The 25,675-nt window shown below is 27.0% G+C and overlaps 1 protein-coding gene and 1 long non-coding RNA gene across 3 annotated transcripts in view; one reads left to right on the top strand and one right to left on the bottom strand.

The window, feature by feature from the left end:
* LOC119678512 overlaps positions 1-25,675 on the bottom strand; it is a 141,996-nt gene that overhangs the window by 22,965 nt on the left and 93,356 nt on the right. The gene's annotated exons all lie outside the window — the stretch shown is intronic.
* The window catches only part of LOC119678503 (box A-binding factor-like), a 31,819-nt gene continuing 22,373 nt past the window's right edge, over positions 16,230-25,675 (top strand). For both annotated transcript variants that reach the window (XM_038090361.1, XM_038090362.1), the window contains exon 1: positions 16,230-18,548. In XM_038090361.1, the coding sequence (XP_037946289.1) occupies positions 16,318-18,548 (2,231 nt within the window). In that variant the 5' untranslated portion in view covers positions 16,230-16,317. The remainder of the gene's footprint in view (positions 18,549-25,675) is intronic.

A 25,675-nucleotide genomic window follows, 5' to 3' on the forward strand; every position in this document is an offset into this window, starting at 1 on the left:
AACATAAAATTTATAATAATAACATTAAATTAGGCTTCGTAAATATTTTTACATATACGTTATACGTAATTTAATTTTAAATAAACCAAAATATCTTTAATTTTTGATGTCTTTTATAATTTTGTACTCAAAGGCTTCGGTAATAATATTTTTTTAGACAATGTTCGATTCTTTGTTCTGAAAACCTAATTCTATATTAAACTATTATCTTGCAGGCATTTTTACTAAAGAATTTTTTAGTTACAATATTACTTTTTTTTTTATCAAATCTATTCACCAAAAAACATTTACACTTCTAAATACAATTAAAAAATTTATTTGAACAGAGCTAACTGTGATCATATTAATAACGAAAACAAATGAAACAATAAATTAACTGAATTTTTGTTCTTGTCTTTTCTTTGCTATTCGAATCTGTCTACCTTTTGAATAATTTCTTTTTATCATAAAGACGCGTCATTCTCGGCAAGAAAAATTAACATTAAAAACGCTTTTTCTTTAGCAAAATTTTATATTTTCTAGAATATTTACTCAGTCAACCCCACATACAAGAAACTTATTTCTTACCCTGGGTCAAAGGTCTAAATGGATTAATTCTAATTATACATGAGCTGCCTTTCTCTCAAGTCTTGCGCGTAATAATGAAAACACAGTGGTTAATCAGTGAAAATAGTTTTATTATTTTTGGATGTATTCTCCATGATGATCAATACATTTTTAAACTCGATTGAATCATTTTCGAAACGCTTTTGCCACTCTGAAGTTGATATCACAAAAATCAAGGTTTTGAATGTCTCAATGGCCTGTTCAATAGCAAAGAAAAACGTCCGCTATATATTTTTTTCTTGATGTTTGGGAACTAGTAGAATTGTTTGGGTGTCAAGTCGGGACTGTAAGGCGTGTGTCCCTACAATTCGACATTTTGAGTGCTTGAAATCCCCTCGTTAGAGTTGATGTGTGGGAGCTCACATTATCGTGGTGGAAGCTGATCTTTTCTCGACGGTTAGTTTTCCTCAATTCTTCGCAGATTTTTGGCAAACACATAGTTCCGTACCACTCAGAATATAGACCGTTCTTCGTTGTTTCAGTAGTACAGTTGCGACTTGGGCGTTTTGTTTTTTGAAAAAACATTTGACAATTTGCTTGGATTTGCATCATCCGTGAACAACTTTTGCCGGGTTTTGCTCGTACATAATAAATTAATAGTGAAGAAAATGTAAGTGAATCAAACTACGTGTTCTAATCGTATACTACGTAAAATGTGAAATTTAATTATTGATTATTTTGACCTCATTGAAAGGCATTTCGAAACTATTAAATTCCAAAAAATGTGAATTAGAAAAGTAAATACTTGAATTTTTTTATTGTTTTTATATGTAAATGCGACTCGTAAATCATTAATGATGCATGAAAAATGTCAATCCACAAGAGACAACTACGCTGTAATGCAAACAGACAAATGTAAAGATTTATTATACTTAAAGGATAACACTGAGTAGCTTAAGGATGGTGTGTTTGTTTGGTTTAGTTAAACAACAAAATTCACACATGAACAGAATTCAGCAACGAGGCATAAAACTGCTCGAGTTACAAATTATTATGGAAATTATGGATTCTACTAATTTCTTTTTTTTATTTTACGAACCTGGCGATTATTTCTCCATTTTTATAGAGTGTATATTCTTATGTTTTCAAAATAAATACTTTGTGGAGCTCTGATTTTATTATGTAATTCAAGTCTTTACATAAAATTTTAACACTCTTACAATATCTATTCATATGCACAAGTCAATAAGTAACCGAAGTCACTTTAAGTGCCTTGAGGCCTTGAGGTTCGAAAAGTCTCACGAATGACCTGTGGCAATTAAAAGTACTGCTACGTAAAGTACTCTTACACTTACCATAGAGCGTAGAGCTTAGAGTTGTGTTGTGTTGTTAACCTTAGAAAAAGGATAACTATTTTGACATATTTATGACCAAATCCGAACCAAGATAGTTTCTGCGCACTTGTGGGTATCTCATGTCATGTTGACGTATTTATGTGTGTTAATGGAAAGGATTTTCACTTTTGGTTTTATATTCCAAACATAAACACAAAAATGTTCAAAAAAAAATTATTTCAAAATGTATGTTTTATTTACTTAGTGATGATACCAAGGATAAAGAAACACACAAATATTAGAAATTAAAACCAAAAAGCATCTACAAATATTCAACGTTCACATAACAAACGAACAATCATAAATAATATTAAATTTCTAATAATTTTTCATATTTTATGTATATTATTGTAAATGAAAACCTAGAAAATTGCGTCTCTAAGCGCCTCTTTCTTTCAATATTGTACATATATTCTCATATGAATATCTAATAAATATTTACAACGATTTAGAGTCGTTTTGTGAAAATTGATGCTCTATTATTTCGCACTTGGGACAGATGGCAATGATCGTTGGATTGCTTTATAAGTAAGCAATATGCAAGAGAAGGGAAATCCCTTCTGTATGGCACACCGTCTTTGCTGTATGTTTGAGTTTTAACTCAAGTGTATTTAAAGCGGTATTTATATAGAAAGATTAAATACATTTTCTGCTCATTATCAGCGTCGTTATCAAGTATAAAATGATCATTAAATTCACTGTTTAATGAGGTTTGATAATATCAATTTAACGCCACTTCTGCTTTATCACTTCATATATTTAACACTTAAGAAGTTTAAAGGCTTAAGTGTTTCTAAAATATTTGATTAAAAATACTTATATTAAAATTGTTATGCCGACTTCTTAGTTTTTAATAAAATACGGCTTATTTGTGTATTTCTGGATTTCTGTATTTAAAAAAACGATGCCTTGCCTTTCAGATCTCAATTTTTCAAAGTTTTGCAAATAACGGCGAATATTAATGATATATGAAAGGTAAGCCCTTTCAACGAGTTTATAGAATCTATGTTCTATATATATATAATTATAAACAAGTATTGTAAAATGTTTTAGACTTATTTTTTACTTATTCAAAATTTAACTGCAGAAATTCAATATTTTTCTTTTATATAGCTTCTTAATAATTAGTCTCATATCAAATGAAAGTATGCCTAATGTGCCTGACCACCTGATTGACCGAATTAAAGCCGGTCAATTAGACCATAGTTAAATTTTCGGATTAAAATATTTAATACCTTTTGAGATGGTTGAAAAATAATTAAACCATTATATAAACAAACTCTGTTATTTCTTTTTCCAGTTTGAATAATACCGATTTATCATCAGGGACGTCTTAAAAAGGTGGAAACATACCAAAGGTTTGTCTCCAAAGGTATAATAGTTTTTGGAGACACTTTCCAAAAAATTAGTAAAATATCTTGAATAAAACTATTCGTACGTGGCTTATAGACAAGACATATCATAATGTCCATATTCGAGTAAAAATGTGCGCTTGTAGCCTAATTGTTCTTTGTTATTTGCGTAGCTTGTTTAAGATTAATAAATTAGTTTCCCTACAGTTCTCTGTAGCTCTTAGATCAAAATTTTTAACTTGTTTTGTGATTGTAAAGTAATAAAACCAAATTCATTCTTCTCTTAAAAAAATCAGTTTTTTGTGGTTTCAATCCATATGACTTTAGTTTAACCTGCAGAACTTAAACAGTGTTCTACACCAAAACTAAATTCATTGAAAAGATATTGAAATTGAAATTATATAAATAAATTTTAAAAATTAATTCAGTATATACCCACGATCTTCAAAATTTTGTAGATGTGAATAAATCTTTTTAATTTTGAGATGTTAAAAACTTTATGCAAAGAGTTTTTCGAATTAGATTTTTGAACATTCCATATCTCAATTAATATAAAACAGGCTTATTCTCAAAAATTTCATATTTGTATCTTTTCTTCTACTACTGTTTTACTACTTTAATTTCTGAAGTCAGTGCAATGCAATTGGAAACACTTTAACATATGTATACAGTATAAAGTAGGATTCCACGAATTTGTATTTACAATTACTGGGTTATACGTATTATATGAAGGTATTTTAACGCATTTATGGAGTTAAAGCATATTATCAATAACAACTCCCTTTATAAATTGCCATATTGAACCTAAATTATAGAGTTTTATTTCTTCATCCAATATAAGAATATGAGAGAGAGATACTAGGTTCTAAAGTTAACATATTTTTCACAGAACTTTTCAAATCTTCAATATAGATTTTTCATATTAAAATCTGGTATATATATCATCAACTGATTATGTTGACTTTGTATATGCTAGTGGTTTTAAGTCTTTATTTTTTATAAAACTTCAACAAACTCCTTAAAGCGTTTCTAAGTTTCTTTGGCTCTGAGACATCAGGTCCTTCATTATCTGTAAAATGGTATATAAGGCATAAGTGGCAAAATGATCAATATTGTATTTCTAAGTAAGTCCTTAATGATGTATCAAAAACTTTTAAGTAAATTTTGGCAGATAATGAACATGGCTCTCTTGAAAGTCATTTAAGTTTATGTTTTTACAAACAAGTCATTTATTCATAGGGCGTGTCTGAACATTTATCAAAATCAATCCATTGATTGAAATACGACTTTAAGTTCGAACATTTGCATTTTTTGAATGACTGTAATTAAGCTTTGGTGAATTAAAAAGAGTTCTTAGTGCAGTGTTAATCCGAAACCAATACATTGGGTAATACATTGTTGTGGTCATCTGAAAAAGTATCTGTTAATTAATACCACTGTGATAAGTCTGCTCAGATCACACATATGTAGGTCTACCATATATGGTTTAATTTTGAACGTGATTTTGTTCATATCTTATTCATCATAAGAACGATCTATTAATATCATAGAAAATATTAAGGAAGATGATTGTAATTTTTATATATGATCATATACAATATATAGTATTGAAATTGTTCTTGTTGTTATCTAAACCCTTTGAAATTTGCATTTATCGAATTGTTTAAAGTATATATGGAGTATATGGTATACAATACAAGTAAAATATCTTAAAAATTAAATATACGAAAAACTATTTTACACTTCATTCTAAATACAATATTTGTGGGCGTTACTTAATTATTAATTGTGCATGAGTTAAAATAAAAAAAATTTTCTAAGATAATATACAACGACGAGTTGAAAATGTAACTAATTTCTAAATAAATTGAGTAGAATATGTAATCGTAAATCAAAGCCAAATATTTAAAAATCTAGAGTACAGAGACACAGAAATGGGTACTAAACAAATATGTGAGGAGAAATGTATTTTTAAAATGAAATGTAATTTTGAATTTAGCTTTTAATGTATTTTTATGGTCATCAAAAACTCATAAAATATTATGAAGCATAGAATTTCAAAATTGAAATTAAAAAAAAAAACTCTAAATCATATATAGATTTGCTTGTAGTTCAGTCTAGTGCAGTTCACTTAGGTTCGCTCGTGATAAGGACTCCAATTCAAGCGTGCATGCACGTGAGTGCTACTAATTTTCAAGGGTATTCGAACGAGTGGTTATTACATGAAGAGATTGAAGAGAAGAAAGTCAGTGAAAGTAACAATTGGCGTCTGCGTGACAAGTGTGAGAACTGTTTTTCAAAACCTATCCTAACATTGGCGGAAAGTGAAAGAAATTTAAATAGTTGTTCTGTTTTAATTGCAAAGTCGTAAATTTTTGCTCTTTTTAGATGAATTTCAGAGGATATGACTATAGTACAATATTTAATTGTCGCCACACTTGTATCCTGAACTTAGAAGTAATTAAAAATACATAACATAAAAATTAGAAAGTCGTAAAAATTTTGAAAAACAAGTGATTTGAATGGATTTTTATGGGATTTAGTAGTTTATGCAAACGATATGTTTAGACAGTCCAAATGGTTTTATTAAATAAGCGTGTAGCTAACAACTTTAAGTATATCAACAGTAAAATTCTTTTAGGAAGCCATAATAAATATTAAAACTATAATAAATGCTTCATGGCATCAAGATTTAGAAATATTTCTAAATCTCAAACCCTAATCTCAAAGTATTTTCCAAATTATGATTATTGTTCAAAAATTTTGTTTTTAGAAAATAAAAACAAACGCCTATAGAATATTAGAATTTGTGTCTTAAATAAATACAAATAGTATTTTAAGTAAAAATATTATTTTAATATTATTATTTGATATTATTATTATTATATTAATATTATTGATAATATTCACATGGCTTAAACATGTTCAACTGAAAAGAATTAGCTGTGCCAAAATTCTTCATTACCTCCAACCGCTATTTAGAAATGAAAATCTCAATGCTAAGAACAGGAAACTGATATATAAACATATAATTCGACCGCCATTTTTATATGGTTGTGTAGCGATAGCAAAGCTTCAAACACTACTATTCACCAGCTAGAAATTGCACAAGGCCATGCTCTAAGAAGACTTTTCAAAGTTCCATGGTACATTAGGACGAATGACTTCCTCAGGGACATCAGGATTGATCCCATCAAAAAATACATAAAAGATAGAGCCCTGAAATTTTTAGCGAAATCTGACAGACTTACCAACACCGCGTTATCAAATCTCAGAATGGTTACAGGCTCCTCGGGGAGGTATGCAGATCTGAGGTCAATTATTGCTTAGTCTGATGAAGTGATAAATAATAATCTAGTCAAGGCGCAAAGAGGGGTTTTGAAGAAAATTCGCAGTTAATAGAGAGTAAAAGTGCTTAAATGCACTGACTCAACTAGCCTCAACATAATATTATTGTTAATATTAAAAATTAATTAATTATATTAATAATATTATTAATTAATATTATTTAATATTATTTTATTGATATTTTAATAATAATTTATTATCTGAATTATACTATATATAAAGTATTGTATCAATGGGAGCATGGTAGAATGAATGAACATTTATTGTGTCACTGTTTGGTTTTCTCCAGACAAAGTGTTACCTCTTAAGTAGTGTTAACGATATCTTATTTGGACCAATGGTTTATTACAGTCAGTTATGAGTTACGGTAAATTTAACTAAAAATGACCCCAGATCTATGTGATTTCACGTACTTTTGATATTCAGGAAAAACATAATAACAGTGATAATAATACTAATATATCTACTCTTTTACATTGTGCTCCATCTCATGTGTCAGTGTCCATCCTTAACTAGACGAAAATCCAAAATCTTCGGGGTCCGATCTAACTGAGCTGTCATCCTACAAAATTAGAGACTTAGCCAAGTTCATAGAACTATCAGGTTGGTTTACCAACCCTAACTAAGGAAATCGTGCCTTTTTGGCGTTGCTCGTGCGCTGACTCCATTTCGGCGTGCGTATGAAGGAATATCCCGTAATACTACAACGAGCCATAATTTCAGCCTAAGTGGGCTATCACTGCAATCTAACGTGAAATAATCTATTACATTACAATGTTTAGGAAAAAATTTTTTTTCTTCTTTCTGGTTAACAATCGATAAAACATACTGATAGATCAAAAAGTGGTGTTCTGAAATCTATAACCACAACAGCACAAAATCTATTGCTTTGGTTACTTGAACTAAACGTTTTTAAATGTAAAAGTTATTTAAAAATTACTGGTTTATAACTATGCCAGTAAATCAGTAAAGCAAACTTAGTTCTCAACCGGCAAACGCTTTTATGCCTATTGAAGAATATTTTTACTGTGTCTTTATGTCAAAATAACTCTATAGTTAGAAAGTATTCAAAAACATTCTATGTCCAAAATACAGTATGGATCTCATTTTTGGAACGTCAGCAGCAAAATTAAACAAAGCATAGGAGTAAGCGGAGCACCTTGCGAGACTCTAGGATCGACGGAGAAAAGGTAATTCGCAATTTTATCTTAAAATTGGCAATTTATAAAAATATTTCCAAGTGTTCTGATGAACTGGAGTGGTAAATATTAGTTGTTCATTTTGGTAATCAGTTTCGTGAGCGAGGATTTATTTAATTCTTTCTCAATATAAAACAGATCAATATAGATGTGTGGACTTTCTTACGCTTTAAGCTGTATATAAATCTTGAATCATTCTATTAAGCTGCAAATCAGTGGAATGATTTTCGAATTTTTCATCTGGTCTTGATTAGCTCCTCAGCGATTTCGTTCAATCCAGCAAGGATTACATACTCTCCAACATTTCCTATGGCTAAAAGTTTTTTCTTGAAGTTTTTCTAAGACAATGCTACAGCTTAAATGTTAACTTTACTACTGTAGACTTTTAAAATAATTTCGTCAATTTTATAATAACTTAGTATAAAAGTATAAGGCAAGGACCTATACAACGAGGTTTCTTAATTCGTTTCACAATTTCAAAAATTATATTTAAATATTTAAAAATGTGAAAAAAATAAAAAACGTATAATATTTTGACTTAACCTTTGCAGCTTGAGGAAAAAATTTTTTTAATGAATTTATTAAAATTTAATTAACTGATAAGAAAATTATATGTGTGTATATGTACTGGAAGTATTTTTGAATCGTTTTGAGAAATTCAATTTTAATCATCTGATGTTGAAATTGATTTTTATTCCAATACGTCTCATTTCAAGCGCTGAAATGCTTCGTTGACTAAATTTCATTTTAAAAGTAAAAACATAATATGAATTCGTCTTTATTGTTTATATATGTGGGTCAGAAAGGGTCAAAATATAAACACAATCAATACATACACATATATATAAATGTATATGCAGTATATTAAGTATACTCGTATTTCTTAAGCAATTTAAATTATTGACGTGAAAAATATTTGTGTTTTTAAGTTAAAATTAATATTTTTATATTTTTCAAGACATCAACAAAAGTTATAGGATATTTCAAGTTGCATTAAAACAGTTCAATACAAAATAAAAAAAGATATATAGAATTGTCATATGAAATGCATAAACTTGTAAGAATAATTAATCTGAAATAAAAAAAATTCTTACTAATATAGTAAAAAGAGTTTAAATAAAATAATATAATTATAAAAAATAATTAAAAAAAAATAATTTATAATGAAATAAAATCAAATAAAATGGATATAAGCTACTGTAAAGTTATGTAACTAAAATGGTATTAAACCTAGTTTTATTAAATATTATATATACTATATTTCATTATAAAAAGTTATATAACAATATATTTAAATTACATAAAATGAAATAAAATATATTATCATAAAAAAAAATAAGTATTATAAATCAAAAATCGTATTTAATATAAATAACGATGAAAAAACTTATAAATATAATATAACAAAATATAATTAAAAAAATATATGAAAAACCCTTTAATGACTACTTAATTTTAAAAAGTGATGATATTGGCTCCATAGTATTAAAATTGCTTATTAAAACATTTAAAAAAAGGATTAATTTTATTACAGTGGACTTAACCAGATAGAATAAAAAATAAAACGAAGTAATTTAAATTAAATAAATAATAATATAATTAATAATAATATAACAAATAAAAAAAAATATATAATAAAACAAAAATATAAAATATAAAAAAATACAAAATGCAATAAAATAAAACAAATGATGACATATCTTAATAATTAAGGCTAAATAAGGGGTAAAAATATAAAACATATAAAATATAATACAAAAATAATAAAAAGTTAGACAAAATAAAATGAAATGTTAAAAAATGTTAAATGAGAGAATTGTATTTAAATAAAATAAGCCTCTATATATTATAAACTAATGAAACTAAGCTACTTAGATAAATTAAAACTAAGATAACTAAGATAATTAAAAATAAAACGAAAAAAAAAAATAAAAATTAAGAAAAAAAAATTTTAACAAACGTATAAAAAAAATATAATCAAAAAATAAATTAAAATAAAAATATATAAAAAAAATAATATGATAATAAATTATAAAAATAATGTTATACAAATGAAAACAGAATAATGTAAAGGAAAGTATAATATATATAAGATGATAATTCAATTTTACAATGAGTATCAAATAAAAAAATAAAATAAGTACTAAAAAATGAAGAAACTGGAATTAAATAATTTTAAATTAAACTAAAGCGAGAATCTGGCCAATGCTAATGCTAGAGATCTCGGCAATTGTGTTGAAGAAGGGGGCCGCCAGAAAGTTAAGCCTAGTTCCGGCTTAACATCGACACATCAGGTTTTCTAGTGTCCTTTCTTCGAGATCTGGTAGACACGCATTACAGGAGGTACCACAGGGTACGACAAGTCTAGCTCCATGTCGTCCTATGGTGCAATACTCTGTAAATACAGATATTAACCTACATACTTCTGACTTGGTTTTGTGTATTAAGTCAAAGGTTCTACATAATCAAGATTAGTGAAATATGATTACTAGCTTATTTGTTTTATTTAAATTAAAACAAAAAAGAATAATATACAATAAAACAAATTTAATAAATATGTAAAATTTGTAAGATATAATAAACATCAAATAATGTGAATAAAAAGTAAAATTAAACAAAATATAAAAAAAAATTAAAAAAAAATTTAAGTAAAATTAAATAATGAAATAAAAGAATAATGCCTTACATTTAATAATATAAGGTAATATGATATAAACTTAAATAAAAAAAAATTAATAAAACGTTATTGAAATTAAAATAAAAGATGACAGAGTAATAAAATATTTAAAAATATTTATAAAATTCTTATAAATTATTATATATTTATTAAATAAAGTACAATAATTTAAACAAAACGAATAAATAAAATTAAACAAATAATTTACAGTAGCGTAAATAAAAAAAATTTAAATGAAATAATATTAATTAAAATAAAAATCAATAAAATCCAATGAAATACTTTAGTAAATAAGAATAAATTTATATCCAAGCGGCAGTAATACAATTTTCATACTTGGTCTGTAAATTGTAATAATTTTGCTAGAAATCTGATATTTTATATTAAATTTAATTTATAAAGTAAATTGTCACAAAAGTAAACTATATCCAACGATTACTGATGATTAGTATTTGGCTGTATAGTCAGACAAAAAATTTGATTTATTAAAAATATTAAAATTTATTTTAACTGCAGTTGTGATGATTATTTACTTAATAGAAACGATGTATGGTCAGCTAAATATTCAATTAATTAAAAAAAATAAAAACTTTTGTTGTTGCAATTTAGTTCTATTCGAAACCTCACTATTAGTTAAAAATACAATTTTGTAGTTGTATTTCGGTATTATTCAAGATCGAATATGATATTTGATTAATTAAAAAATAGATTTTTTTATTATAAGTAGGGTAATTTTCTCATATTATTTATTTATTTTTTTATTGAGTATTAAATATTTTGAAAAGACGGTACATATTTTAGTGACCTTTTATATATCAACTATTAATGAAAGTTTTAAAAACACTGTCATATCGTTAGATAGTTTTTAAAAACCGAGTTTAGAGGCAATTGTCTATTAAAATTAAATTTAAAATAAATTAATATATATAAATATATTTTTTTTAAATTTTATGTATTATTTTATAATATAACAAAGTTGAATTGCTTGTTAAGTTTATTTAATCAATTGAAAGTAAATAAATATGATTCAAATTCAACACATTTTACACATAACATCAGCAAATGAGTCCTTATTACCAGATTGCTAGCATCAACTTAAAAATGTTTGGATCAAATCCTGTCAAAAACACAACGTTAAAAATTTCACCTCTTAGATTGTTTGCAGGTATTAAAAAGAATCAACTGAGTCAATAATAATTTGTTATTTCTGTATCTTTATCGAAATTATAATAAATAAACAAAAACATGATTCAACAAGAATCAACAAAACTTAAAAGATCCATAATGCAAGTCTAAACAAAAGTAAAATTTTGACCATAAACACGTGCCGCTGCTGATCCTTCTCTTTCAAAACAGAACCGACAGTACCGACCGACAGAGTTGTTGACAGATCGCGGTGACATCTCTCCTCACAGGTAAAAATTTCTAGTTTATATTTGAACTATTGAATTGTTTTACTTGACATAATAAACAAAATATTTTGGTACTCATCCTTTAAAGATATTTTTGTACGTGTTTATTCGAATGAATAAAGGATTTACTTTTAAAAGTAAATCAATTTGATTCATTTTATTTTTCCTTCTTAATTTTAGTTTAGCCTAGTTTAGGCACAGGACAAAATATTATTTTGCTCAACATAATAACTGATAAATATTTTATTATTGTCACAGGAAGTAGATATAGGAAGAACAATCGTAAATTTATCAAATTCAAGATAATATCACATAATTTTTTTTGTACAGGGTTGTCTATTTTGTGGTTGCGAAAGTGAACTTAAATAAAACACATTTTTTATTAAGACTTCAATTTAAATTTTTGTTTCATTGAATTGATTAAAGTGTCTAATCCTGTCTAAAGTGTCAAATAAAACGTATTTTATTGTGGTGAAATATTTGCGATAATTTTTGATGACTGGTCAACACATAGTGACTTTAATACGATGGTGACATGACCAAAACGATGTTGATATGACCAAAACGTGAAATAACATTTTAACTTCCGATGAAAATCTCGTTTACAAAATGATAATTCTTTATTTAATTATTGTATATTATATTCTTATACAAAAAAAAAATTAGATAGACAATGACTTTTTACTACAAATCATAAATATATTATTATTATTATTAAATAATAGGCTATGAATGCACCCTGACCTTAAAAATCTATTGTACGCTTAAAGACCCAACTAAAACAATTCTAGACTATTTACAAATCTCGTAATTGCTGTGGGCTTAATTTTACCTATTTAATTTGGAACTAAGAGCCCGCTTCTAAGGTAGTTGAATCTACGTCTTGCCGCTGCTGGGCAGTTGCATAGAATATGTTTTGATGTTTCCTTCTCCTCATGACAGAGTCGACAGGAGTCACTTTCTACCGCACCTATAATCTTCATGTAGTAATTCAGTCCACAGTGTCCTGCAAGAAGTTCAGTGTAGATTTTAATATCGTTTATGTTAAGGCCAACTTTGATGCGTTCAAGATCAATGAATCTTCTTGACTGTCGTTGGGGCTCTCCAATGTTCAAGTAGATGTTGTTTCTCCCGTTTATGTTACTTAATAAGTTATTTGTGAAGGTGTTTGTTACCACGCAGAAGCACTCTGGACCAATGAAAGGAGTACATGAACCCTTCTTTGCTAATAAATATATTGGAACACTTTATTCTTTATTTGGTGCATGAACTGGAATAGTTGGAACTTCATTAACAATTCTAATTTGGGTTGAATTGTATTAAATTGGAAAGGACCAAATTTATAATGTAATTGTTACCGCTCATGTTTTTATTATAACTTTTCTATAATTATAACAATTATAATTGGAAGATTTGGAAATTGATTGGTTCCTTTTATATTAGGTGCCGAAGATTAAGCGTTTCCACGAATGAATAATATAAGATTTTGATTACTTGTTAGATAGTTTTATTTATAATACAATCAAATTCTAAATAAAAGATTTAAAATTAAAGTCAATGTTGACATTCAGAACATGAATGTATATTTTTTTTGAATTGTCCTTTTACTTATAAAGCTTTAAGGAATTGTAGTATTTTTTAAAGAAACCGGTTCTTAAATTTTTTTATATAAACAGATCGAATTTGATCGATAAGTTTTATATTTTTCGTATTTAAACTCTTTTATTAATTATAAACTATTTTATGAATTATAAACTCCTTTATTAATTTATAAAACTAGAAGAACGAAACTTTTCCAAATTTTCATTTAAATTTGGAATCTATTAATATTACTTTACAGTTTACCTTAATTTCAGATACTTTTATCAAAAAATAAGTGTATCATATATCGACTTCTGTAATGTCTGTGGAATAAAATTGTAACTTTAGCTTATTCTTTCGTCAAATATCCTACATAAAAGCAGAAGACATGACATTCAGTTAGGAGAATATATTAAGAAGTAATAATAGAATACTGAATAATAGAAGATCAAACGACTAAATACTCCTAAACTTTATTAAATTTAATTTTATTTCATAAATTTTTTTGGAGATTTTTTGATCTACACTAGATTTGGATCTTTGATTACAATAACAAAGTAATGCAAATAATATCTTAAATTAGTTGAATTTGTTAAAGCATTGTTAACTTAGTGAAGACGTCATCGATGACCATATAAAGTATAACACTCGTCTAGAACTTTAAAAGACCGAAAAAATTAGTTTGTGCAAAGCTAAAAGTACTGTATGGAATGATTTAAATCGGTCTTACAGTTCTCATATAAAGTGCATTCATATAGTCCTATATAATCCAAAATGAAAAGTTTTAATAAAATAAATTTATGAACAAATTATAAATTCATGATTCCAACAAAAATACGTGTTTTAGAATTACTTTATACTTTTCTACAAGTTTTATATTTAAATAATTATAGTATTAAATATATAGTTGTTAGGTTATTATTTCTGTACGTCATTCATATTTATCGCATTAAAAACTCGCCTCCAAATATAAATAAATTCCTAAATTTAATTTAATCACATATGGGAGCAGTGTCGTAGCCAGGAGAGGATGAGATATTAAGAGATTGGTTCCCCTTTGACAATGTAATTTTACTTACATACATACTGTAGCCCTTCCTCCTCATGGAGCATAGGATTACACTGACAATGGCAATGTAATCTACAGTTAATCAATTGAAAAAACACTGCCACAAAAAAGAATTTCCTCGTACATGCACTCCCCTAAGTACAATTCAGGCTACGCCTGTACATATGGGTATATAGTTCCTTGAGATATATTAAGATATTTGATATATCTACTACTTAGATATATCAAACAAAATTTCTTTGTTAAAAGATTATAAAATCTAGAGTCTTAAATATTAAATATAATTTTAATGAAAAGTGACCTATAGTCGGATAAAAAATATATAAAAATATTATTATTTAAATTATAGTTTTGTGTCAATTTTGTTTCAACTAAATTTTATTTCAAAATTTATACTGTCCTAAGTTATAATTCACTTTAAAACATGATTGATTAAGCATATGGATGTAACTGAGATCTCATTATATTCCCGCTATATAATGTCAGTATCTTTTCAAATATATATAACTTTTATATTTGTATATTATTTAAAAATTCCATGATTTGATAATAATAAATAGTCGTAATAATGCAATTGCTCTTTGTACGCAGTACTCATTCCACATAATAATTCGCATTTATAAATTAATTAATATTAAATATTTCTGATCATTTTTATTAATATGGTTATGCTGTTGTATAATTATTTGCAAATGTGTGTAAGCAATCAAAGTTCACAAATGTTCAACAGTGTAAAATAAAAATATTGTTCAGAGAATAATTTTAAATATAATAGAGAAAATATTTATTACAATGTATAGATATTTTTATTAAATATTAAATTTCTATGAACAACGTTGGATCAAAAAAAAAATTATATTTGCCATTGCTTTGAAACTTTACCAAACACAAACGAAATTGTTTTCAAATCATTAAAAAAACAAAAAACAAAAAGGAAGGCGTTTCTTTTAAGATAGCGCTAGAGACTGATGTGTTAAAAAGAGATAAATATAGCTAGTAATGCACGTAGCCTGAAAGAGCAACAAGTGGCACAATGTAAAATAATTTTATGGTGAGTTTACCAAGCGTGTGAGTTGAGTTTGATAGAGAACGAAAAACAAATTCGTGTACGTGAGAGAGTGTACCGAAAGCAGAGAGTGAAGCTTAAAAGGAAAATGTATTTTAAAGTCACTGGATCAAATGGCATATAAAATATATATGAAACATAATAAATTCTTAAGCAGCCAGCATATGTGTGTTTGTATGTGAGAAGGCAATACAATTAGCGTAGCGTAGCAAAATGGAATAAGTGATGATGATGATGTTTTTGCTGTTATTTTAAATTTCAATCTTTAAATGATTATTTTTAAATGTATATATTTTTATTTTAATGTTAAAAAATTTTAGCTGAGATTTGAGTAGCAGTTTAATTAAAAAACGCGAGTGATACACACATGATTCTAACAAGTGAAGTGAGGACGGAAAGTGCGCATTGAAAAATTCTATTAAAATATTTTTAAAAATATTTAAGTGTTTAATTTTATTGAGTGTTAAATATAACTTTAGTGAATTCTTCTATACATGTATAAATAAAAAAGTAAAAAAATATATTTAAATGTGTATTTAAATAAATATTAATTATTGTTTAAAAATAAAAATACATAAAAAAATATATAACTTAAGTTTACAAAATTACTAAATAAAAATTTATAAATACATAAAACGTTAGAAACTTTGGTTTCAAATGCTACAGCAAAACAATGAAATTTCCTGCAAGAAATACAAAAACAACTACAACCAACGCAAAAGTGTCTAAAAGCAACAACAAAGACAAAGAAAAGGATAAAGTCCGCAATACCACAAACTTACTAACAAACGCGGCTAAAATGAAAATAACTAAAGCTATTGCTAATTCCAAATTAGCAACAACTTCCAACAATACAAAACCCACCAAAGGATTACAGGATTGCTTACAAGCAATGCAAAATGCTTATCCAAATGCAACCACCATAGACACAACCAATAAAATCTATAAAACAGTACAAGAGCAGTTGGAAGATGCAAGATCCAGTGAAAGAGTAGACATAACCGCAGGATCGCATTTATTACATACGTTAGCAGCTCACCCGCATCTACAACAACAAATAATAAACCATCATTCACAACAAAAGGAACTCAGAATAGGAACAGCTATAAACCAAATAGCATATGAACAACAACAAGAAGCATTACATACCCAAATAACATCCAATCCAAATACAACGATGATGTATATGAAAGAGACATCGAACACACTAAACACAATACCAACAAAAAAACAGGAACGATCGTTAACACGTACAACAACAAATAACACACCAGCACCAGCACCAGCAACAACTGCAGCGGTTTTGGAAACGCACTCACTACTGCTGAACTCAACACACTTGCCTGTCGAACACGATCAACACGATCAACACGATCAACAAAAACAACAACCACCTCAAACACAACCAACAACGACAATAGTACCACTACTAGCACAACAAGCAAAAACTTCGTCATCGACAACTTCACTGTCAGTTGTCAACGAAACGTCTACTGGAACGGCTACGACGACAACAACAAACGCGAGCATTGATTTTCGTGACGTCTCAGTTGAAAGTAAAGCAAAATATCAGCAACGAGATAAAAATTTGAAAATTATTGATAAGTGTAAAAACGGTGCGATAAGTGCAGCAACATCAACAATTGTTACAACACCACCGGCAACTACAATTTCAGTGATAAACACTCAAAATATAGTAAACAATTTAAGTGGAACTCAAAGTGAAAAACTATTAACAAATAATAGCAATAATAATCAGCAATTAAATGAGCAAGAAAGCGATAATAAAAATTTTGAACAACAGCAACAGCAACAGCAACATTTAAATAGTGAATCTGAACAAGCAAATGATTTGTTGCCAATAAATTATCGTGGTTTAAATAATTCCGTGATAATAGCAAATTATAGTAATACCCAACAGCATCCACAACAGGAGGGAACATCAACAACACCACCGGCAACAGCTGCTCCAATTTTAGTTTATCAACATACAACAGCAACGACTGCGCCCACAACTCCAACACCCAACCCAAATGAAACGCATTTTCGTTACGGGCAACAACTAACGCACGATCAATATCAAAGTGAGCAAGAGCAACAATTGTTGGCAACACAACATATACTCAACAGCAATACAGATCCGAATTTAAATTTAGCTGTTGCTGGCTTAACTACACAACAACAGCAACATTGGTATGCGCCTTATAATAGTTGTGCTTATGATTTATCCTTACATCATCAGCAACAACAATTCCAACAGCATCAACAGCATTTAAGAGAATTAACTGAAAAATCAGATTTGCTTACATTACATCAGCAACATTTGCTCCTACACACACCGCTACATTTGCAACAACAACAACAAGTTGCAGCTACAAATTCTACCGCTTTGTATCATCCAACAGTGCATCAATTTGACGACACAATGCGTAATAATTGTACATTATACTCATCCTATGGAGTCAATCCACATGATCATTTGCAACATCATCATAGCACTGCCTCAACCGCACATACGCCGAATAGCATAGATGAAGTAATATCAGATACGCTGAAGGACGAGTGCATGGATGATGTCGGTGTCAGTTACTATACCTTAACATCAGTGCCCGAGTTGCAGGCTTATCATCAGCATCAGCAACATCATTTGATGCATAGCCAACAGCTGTCACAACAAGTACAACTGCAAGCAACACATATGCAACATAATAGCCATTCTGCTGGTTCAGGTGGTGAATCCCCATCCCCCAATCATCTGACGCACGGTAATGATGTAGGCTCTCTACAAAGTTTTACACAATTAACCAATGCCACTACACAACGTGATCTCTACGGAAACTTAACACCTGAACATACACCACTCACATATTTTCCATCTCCATTAAGTCCAGTACTATCCACAAGGTAAGCTTGAAATTTAGTACAATCTATATTAAATATATATATAAAATAATATATATAAAATATATGAGTATTTATATGAGTATATATTATTATAAAATATGTATAACAAATCCAAGGCAGTGTCTGTAAATACCATGGCAATATTTATCATAATGAACTCGTATTGCTTGTCATAAATATATTGTAAAATAATTAAATTAATTCATATGTAAATCACCTAAGTAATTACTGAAATATATTTCAGTGTTTAATATTCAAATTGATATATAATGAACGTATCTGAATACTCTAAAAAAATTATATCGGCAACAAATAGATTTTCTTAATCTGTTTAGGGTATAAGCCTTCTTACTAGTCATAAATATTAAATACATATTTGATATTCATTTTAATGTTTTTTGAACAAAAGAATGAATATAAAGTATAAAAAACATATTCTTATTATTCATAATAATATAGTATATAAATTATCACATAACTGAACTTCCATCTATTATAAAAAGCACCGTATAAATTGATTTTACAAGTAAGTTGATTTTGATAGTAAAAAGAAATTATTAGTCTGTTTTAGGAAATATTGATATTTGTTGGCAATAAATTTAGTATTTATTTCTAAATCTATATATTTACATTAGATATATCTAAATTTGTTATTAAATTTTGTAACAAATTTATGTTTTCCTTTATACATTGAAGAACATTTACCTGGTACTTTCGGATATTTAATTTTATTAAGTGAGTTTAAATTCTTTCCTTCCAAAAGACTACGATTTATCTTAGAAATTATAGAAAATATTTCAAAAGGCAAATAAAAGTAAATATGTTGTTAGAGTGTAAGTATCTGCGTTGTTCACAGATATCTATATTTTTCTAGATTTTTATTTTTAATTTTATTTTATTTTAAAAAATTTTTCACTTATAAGCTTTTTCGATTTATGATTAATATATATTGATAAGAATATATTGATACCTTGTGGAAAACTAAATCTTTTATAAAAAATATCGTTATATGGTATTTACCATATAATAAGATTTAGTATTCTCTTTAAAAATTTATAGAATATTAAATATTGAATTGATTTATCGACCTGTTATTTTAATATTGGTTTTTATATATATTTTATTCGGCTGTAGGTCACTTTCAGTTAAAATTAAAATTCGACGTTTGTTTAATATTTCTTAATATCTGCAATATAGGCAATAGAGTGAAGAGGATATCACTTAGATATAGATTTCATTAATATTAATTTATGTCAGATCCTTATCCTGATAATGACCGTCAAAGAGAGTCGAAATATAGAATATATTAAAAAATATTAAACAAACGTTGAATTTTAGTTTTAACAAAAAGTGATCTACAGCCGAATAAAATATATATAAAAATTTCTTATAATGAAGTATATTTCGTATATGTTTACAAAATTAACTTTAAATAATACAATTAACTAATATAATTTTAACAAAGAAGAAGAAGAAAGTAAAAATATACCTATATATAATGTCTCTATAAAAGGAATAGTATAAAATCTGACAACAAAATCTACAATAATTTTGCTCAGTTGTCGTAGAGTTGATTTAAGCTTTCGTTATAATATCACACATTAATAAATTTTAAAGCTTAATTAAATTAAAGTTTAAAGAATACAAGTTAAGTACGGCTTCGGGATATTTTATCAAATTTGACAGGTTACTCGTATAAGTCGAACCATTAGTCAGCAAAATATTCAATTAATTTAGCAAATAAAATTTTGTTTTTCTTTCGTTATATCAAATTAGGTTCTAAAAAATATTTTTATGTGTTTATAACAATAAATTAATTATAAATTTTCATTTTAAATAAACTTTAAAAAGTGTATTGTTTATATACTAAATGAAATTTTATTATAGCACATTTAATCAATAATATTTTTGATTCAGAAACATATTCTTTGTCTTCTATGTAGAGCTGTTACTATAGTTTTTAATCGGATTGTTGGATTGGCTCTAACTCTCTCCTTAAACGACGATGTAATATGAGATATTAGAAAATAATAAATTCAAAATAGAATTTGTATTCTATAGAAAAACATATTTTTTTGCCTTATATATATATCTATATTATATATATAAGTATTAATAGGTATTAATAGTGTTGCAAACCTCAACTCTTACCTCTTAGCTGTAGGCTTTTATGATCAATTAATTACTCATGAATTAAACCTTCAGCTTAACATTTTATGTAGTGAATCAATTCTTGTTGAGACCTATTATAAAGGGAACAGTTGACATCTTTTTGTGTTATGGACACTATATTACAATACTATAGTATACTGTACTATATATAATTTATACTGTTTATTTTTTATGATCGAACAATTTTATAGTGTATCTTATTAGTACGATTTAATTGCTTAAATAAAACGCAATTGTTTATATTATAGATTTATTTATTTTTCCAATACTTTAAATATTGGCTATAGTCATCTTTAAAAATTCCCTGAAAACGCCAGCTAAAATATTGAAACAAAAATAGAAAACTTTTTATATAAGCAAATTTGTTTCATTTGCCTAATTTTATATATAATTATAATTTATAATTTTATATAGTTAATTAAATATAAATAAGATGATTTGATTTATTTTCTAAACGAAATTCACAAAATAGTTAACAATACTATGAGTTGTGAGCACTAAAGTTTTCACATCATATTTTTGTAAGTTTTGTTATTAGAAAGGTTCGAGTTATATGGGTGGAGCTGTGAAGAAATATTACAATAGAAAAATCAAATTTAAAAACAAAATTTTCACATATGTATATTGTTTTAATTTGAAAAATTAAAAATTTAATAAACATGAATTTATGACGCATTGGACTGCACCTAAAAATGACTAATTTTTTTGTTTTACAAGTGATCCTTCCAATATCTAGTAAATTGATATGAATTGGCCACTAAGATTATGTGAATTGACTTTCAACATTTCTTTTTTGGGTTATGTAAACGAGATCCTGTTTATGTGGACAATCTTCAAATTCAAATTTTTGAAAACGTTCATTCATAAACGATTCTGTTGTTGTGAACAATCTTAAAATTCAAATACTCTGTTAAGTTTTGATAGAGCTTTTGCCAGTTATGTGTCAACAAGTTTTCGAAAATTACTTCAAATGGATTTTCCAGTACAGTAAGATGTCCTATAGAGTACATTTAAATTATGTATATTTGTTTTCCAAAGGCCAGAACCAAATAATATATTGAAATTAAAATTTGATCAAGATCTCAATTAAATCGTTAATTTTTGGAGCTAAAAACTGTGTAACCATGGATCATAATCTAAATTATCTATCTATCTATCTATCTATCTATCTATCTATCTATCTATCTATCTATCTATCTATCTATCTATAATTATATAATTTATTACATAATTTTTGTAATGTATCAATAATTATTATTATATACCAATGAAATATATATAGAAAATCAATAGAGTTCATTTCCTATTATGTCTGTGACAACCTTACTAACTAAGCTATATGCGTACCTTGACCTTCTACATAGTAGTAGCTTTCGAAGTAACTAATTGTGTCAATACATTAATTTTTATTTCTTGGAAATGCTCATTACAAATCTCAAATCATGAATATTTTTTGCGGGCCTTAAAACACATTTGTGTGCATTACGGATACAATAAAATATTAATAATAAAAAAGATTGAATAAGTTTGACTCGAAAGTCGAGAATTTGAAATGAAAATCAGCAAAAGGCACGTGCTCTAAATGCACTTTAGCGTAATTTGACTTTGGTGAGCTTCTCCGCTGGGCTCCGAAGGCGGACTCACAGACCGACTGAACTGAGCTAGCTAAAGTCATATACAGTTTTTGCATTATTTGGTGACTAATTGTATCGATTCATTGGGAGTTTTTTTTTTCTTGACAAAAATCAATTATTTTCTTATATTTTATTATATTATTTTAAATGTTTTTTTTATTAATTACGTGCTACATTACATAGGTGATTCGTTGACTTTGTACGGTAGCTTGAAAACCTGCTGTGTACTCTTCTGCTATAAGATCTAACGAACAACATATTTATAATATATGTACTATATCAAATGACTACAAATAAAAGTAAGAAGCAAAAAATTCTGCTTTAGTGTATAAAAACAATTTTGTTAAAGTGTAAAACATATATTATTTTTTCTTATATAAATGCAAACTCAGGTGTTTTCTTCGAAGTGCCGTCTGGCGAGTTGCTACACCGGCAAAAGAATTCAAAGTTTTTGTTTAACAAAACTGTTGCTTGAACTATGTTAAATGCGTGCCAGTACATTTTTGAAGTTGGTTCTATTGAGGACCAGCTTTCTGAACAGCTTTTATAAGTTTTCAGATGAACACATTTCGCAAAGAATTGCAATTAATGTATAATATTAATAATTTTTAGAATCAAAAGTTAATTCACAGACTATGAAAAATACCATAGATGACTGAATAGAGTATATTTTAGAGCAAAAGTAGAATTACTCTGTTAGTAATACAGTTTGCATTCTTTAAGACAGTTTCTGCTACATTTGTCAAGAGATGTTTAAGAACATATTTGTGGATTTTATGCAAATACCATATTATTATATTTATGTGATTTAGTTTACATATAGATTGGTGTTTCTTAACTATTTCTGTGGTATACCCCAATTAAAACATCCCAATTAAAAAATTTGCAAGACTCTAAACATCCCAATTAAAAAATTTGCTCCATATACTAGGAGCGGCAATTTTGAGTAAATATTTAAAATTACAATAAGGTTTTTTTTTTACTCTGCGGGACTGTTTGAATAACGTTACAGCAAACATTAACCAAACAATATACCCACCTTTAAGCACCCGTCAACAATGTCAAATTTTTATATGTATTGTGTATGGGACGTTCAAAGCTTTTTCATAAAAATCTTTTGAGTAGCGATCACCCATATAATGTGGATTATTCGTTTTGAAATAGTTCTCTGTCTATAGATCATATACTTAACGATTGTCCTTCCTTTGATTTTACTCGTAGTAATATCTTTTCAAACATCTCACTTATCAGCCTATAGAAAACAATTACTGTTAAAAATATATATTAGATAAATAAATATATTAAAGCCTGTAATCTAGTCAGTTAAATTTAATTTATAATATTTATAATACTGGCAGTTTCTGGTTGTTTTTTCCCCCATCTCAGTTATAAGATATTATATGTTATAATTAATTATAATATAAAAATAAAAAATGTGCTCATTGATATGCTCATTGAGATCTTTTGGATCGAAATTAATGAAAATACAATATTTCGTGGATATCATCTAGACTACTTATAGCTAAAAATATGACGTAAATGAGTCAATATTTTGAACTGTGTTTGGTTAAATATGTTGTATAAAGAAATTTGTAAGTAATCTGAATGGAAATGAATTTCACCCGGGAAGTTTCTCAACATTTTTGTTGTTCAATCGAATGAGCTCTTTAGATTGCAGGTTTTTAATATCAAGTAATTTTTACTCGATGTTGTAAAGCATTAAAGCCCTCTAATATATGAAAATCGCACAGAATGGTCCGGGTGCTCCAACGGGCACACAACACTCTACTCTAAAAGTTTGTCAGCAATACTTTATAAATAGACTTATACTAGAGGAGTCTCTTTATAATTAATAAAACTTATGCTCCACAAATAAATGGGTGAGTGCAAATAATAGATGGCTTTAAAAAGTTTTTATAGCTTTAAAAAGATTTTTAATACTAAATTATAGTAACAGTAGTAAGTATCAACACTATATTTTTAAATCAGGCTTTTTAGAGATCAGTTCAAAGTAGAATCATCTATCTATAGGTCGTGGAACAGACCTTATATATTTTTTGGTTATTATTTTTTTTGTTATATTATTATTTACAAAAGTTGTTTTATTAGTGCATTTTGTAAGTGATAGTTTTAAAAAACGAAACAAATCTTATTATATGAATTTAAGAGTTTTCCATCTGTTGTGAATTATTTTTCTATAATTGCATATTTGAGTGAACTTTCTACTAACTTTTTAACAAAACCTCACAAATTTTTATATATCCATTATTATTAATATGCCCTGGCTAAGGTTTTCTCAGTTGTTTTTTTAAAATTTGATATTCCTTTTTTAAAAAACCGCTTACTTGAACCACTTGACACTTAAACTTCTACTTTTGAAAGTTAATTTTTTTAAATTATAATCATTGTGACCACAACTTAGCATTTAAAGCTTATATAAATTGAAATCATTTGGTAGAAATTATACGAGTACTATAAAATCTATTAAAATTTGTATAACAACAAAGCAATTTTATAGTTTTCTATAAAAATTAAATTTATAAAAAAATGTATAACTTAAGTTTGAACTGTTCACACTTCATTATAAATTTTTTCACTTATATTATACCAAATATTATACCAATTGTATTATACCAATTTACTAAAATAGAAACTCCCTAATTCGTTGTATAGAGCACGGTCGATAGTGACATAGTAAATGTTATATAATTTATTCTGCAACATATTGACTTTATATAGATACGCAGCAGCCTTCTTCACTCATATTTTATTTACATGTTAATATACAAAACGTTCTGATAAATACATGAGCGCTGTCCAGATCAGATATGTTTGTGGATCAATACAAATTACTGTGCAGATTGGAGAGCCGCAGAAACAAGTATATACATGCATGGTTTTTTTTGAAGATACGATGACAATGTTAAATTTAGTTTTATTAATTTCATTTGAATTAATTTATTCATTTGAATTTTTTTTTTGGGATATGGTATCCCAACAAAATGATGTAATTTATATATCAAGGAAAAATTTGCGTAAATTGTGGTAAATTAGAAACATGTCACGGGCTGTGCATTAGGCAACCCTGATATAGATAATCAACATATATTATCCCATCCATCGTCAAAATTTAGTTGCTTCTGTGTCCTTTCTTTTTATCCAGTCAAAGTATATACTTTTTGTTTTGCCAAAAATAATGACTTACTCTCTTTTATAGCTAATTAAATCCAATATAGTCTAATATTATCTTAATTCATGTCTCTCAATATTTTATATCGTAAGAATTAAACTATTTTTAATAAAAAACTTTGTAGTACCTTT

The sequence above is a fragment of the Teleopsis dalmanni genome, chromosome 2 (genome assembly GCF_002237135.1).
Source record: "Teleopsis dalmanni isolate 2A chromosome 2, ASM223713v2, whole genome shotgun sequence".
Classification (NCBI taxonomy): domain Eukaryota; kingdom Metazoa; phylum Arthropoda; class Insecta; order Diptera; family Diopsidae; genus Teleopsis; species Teleopsis dalmanni.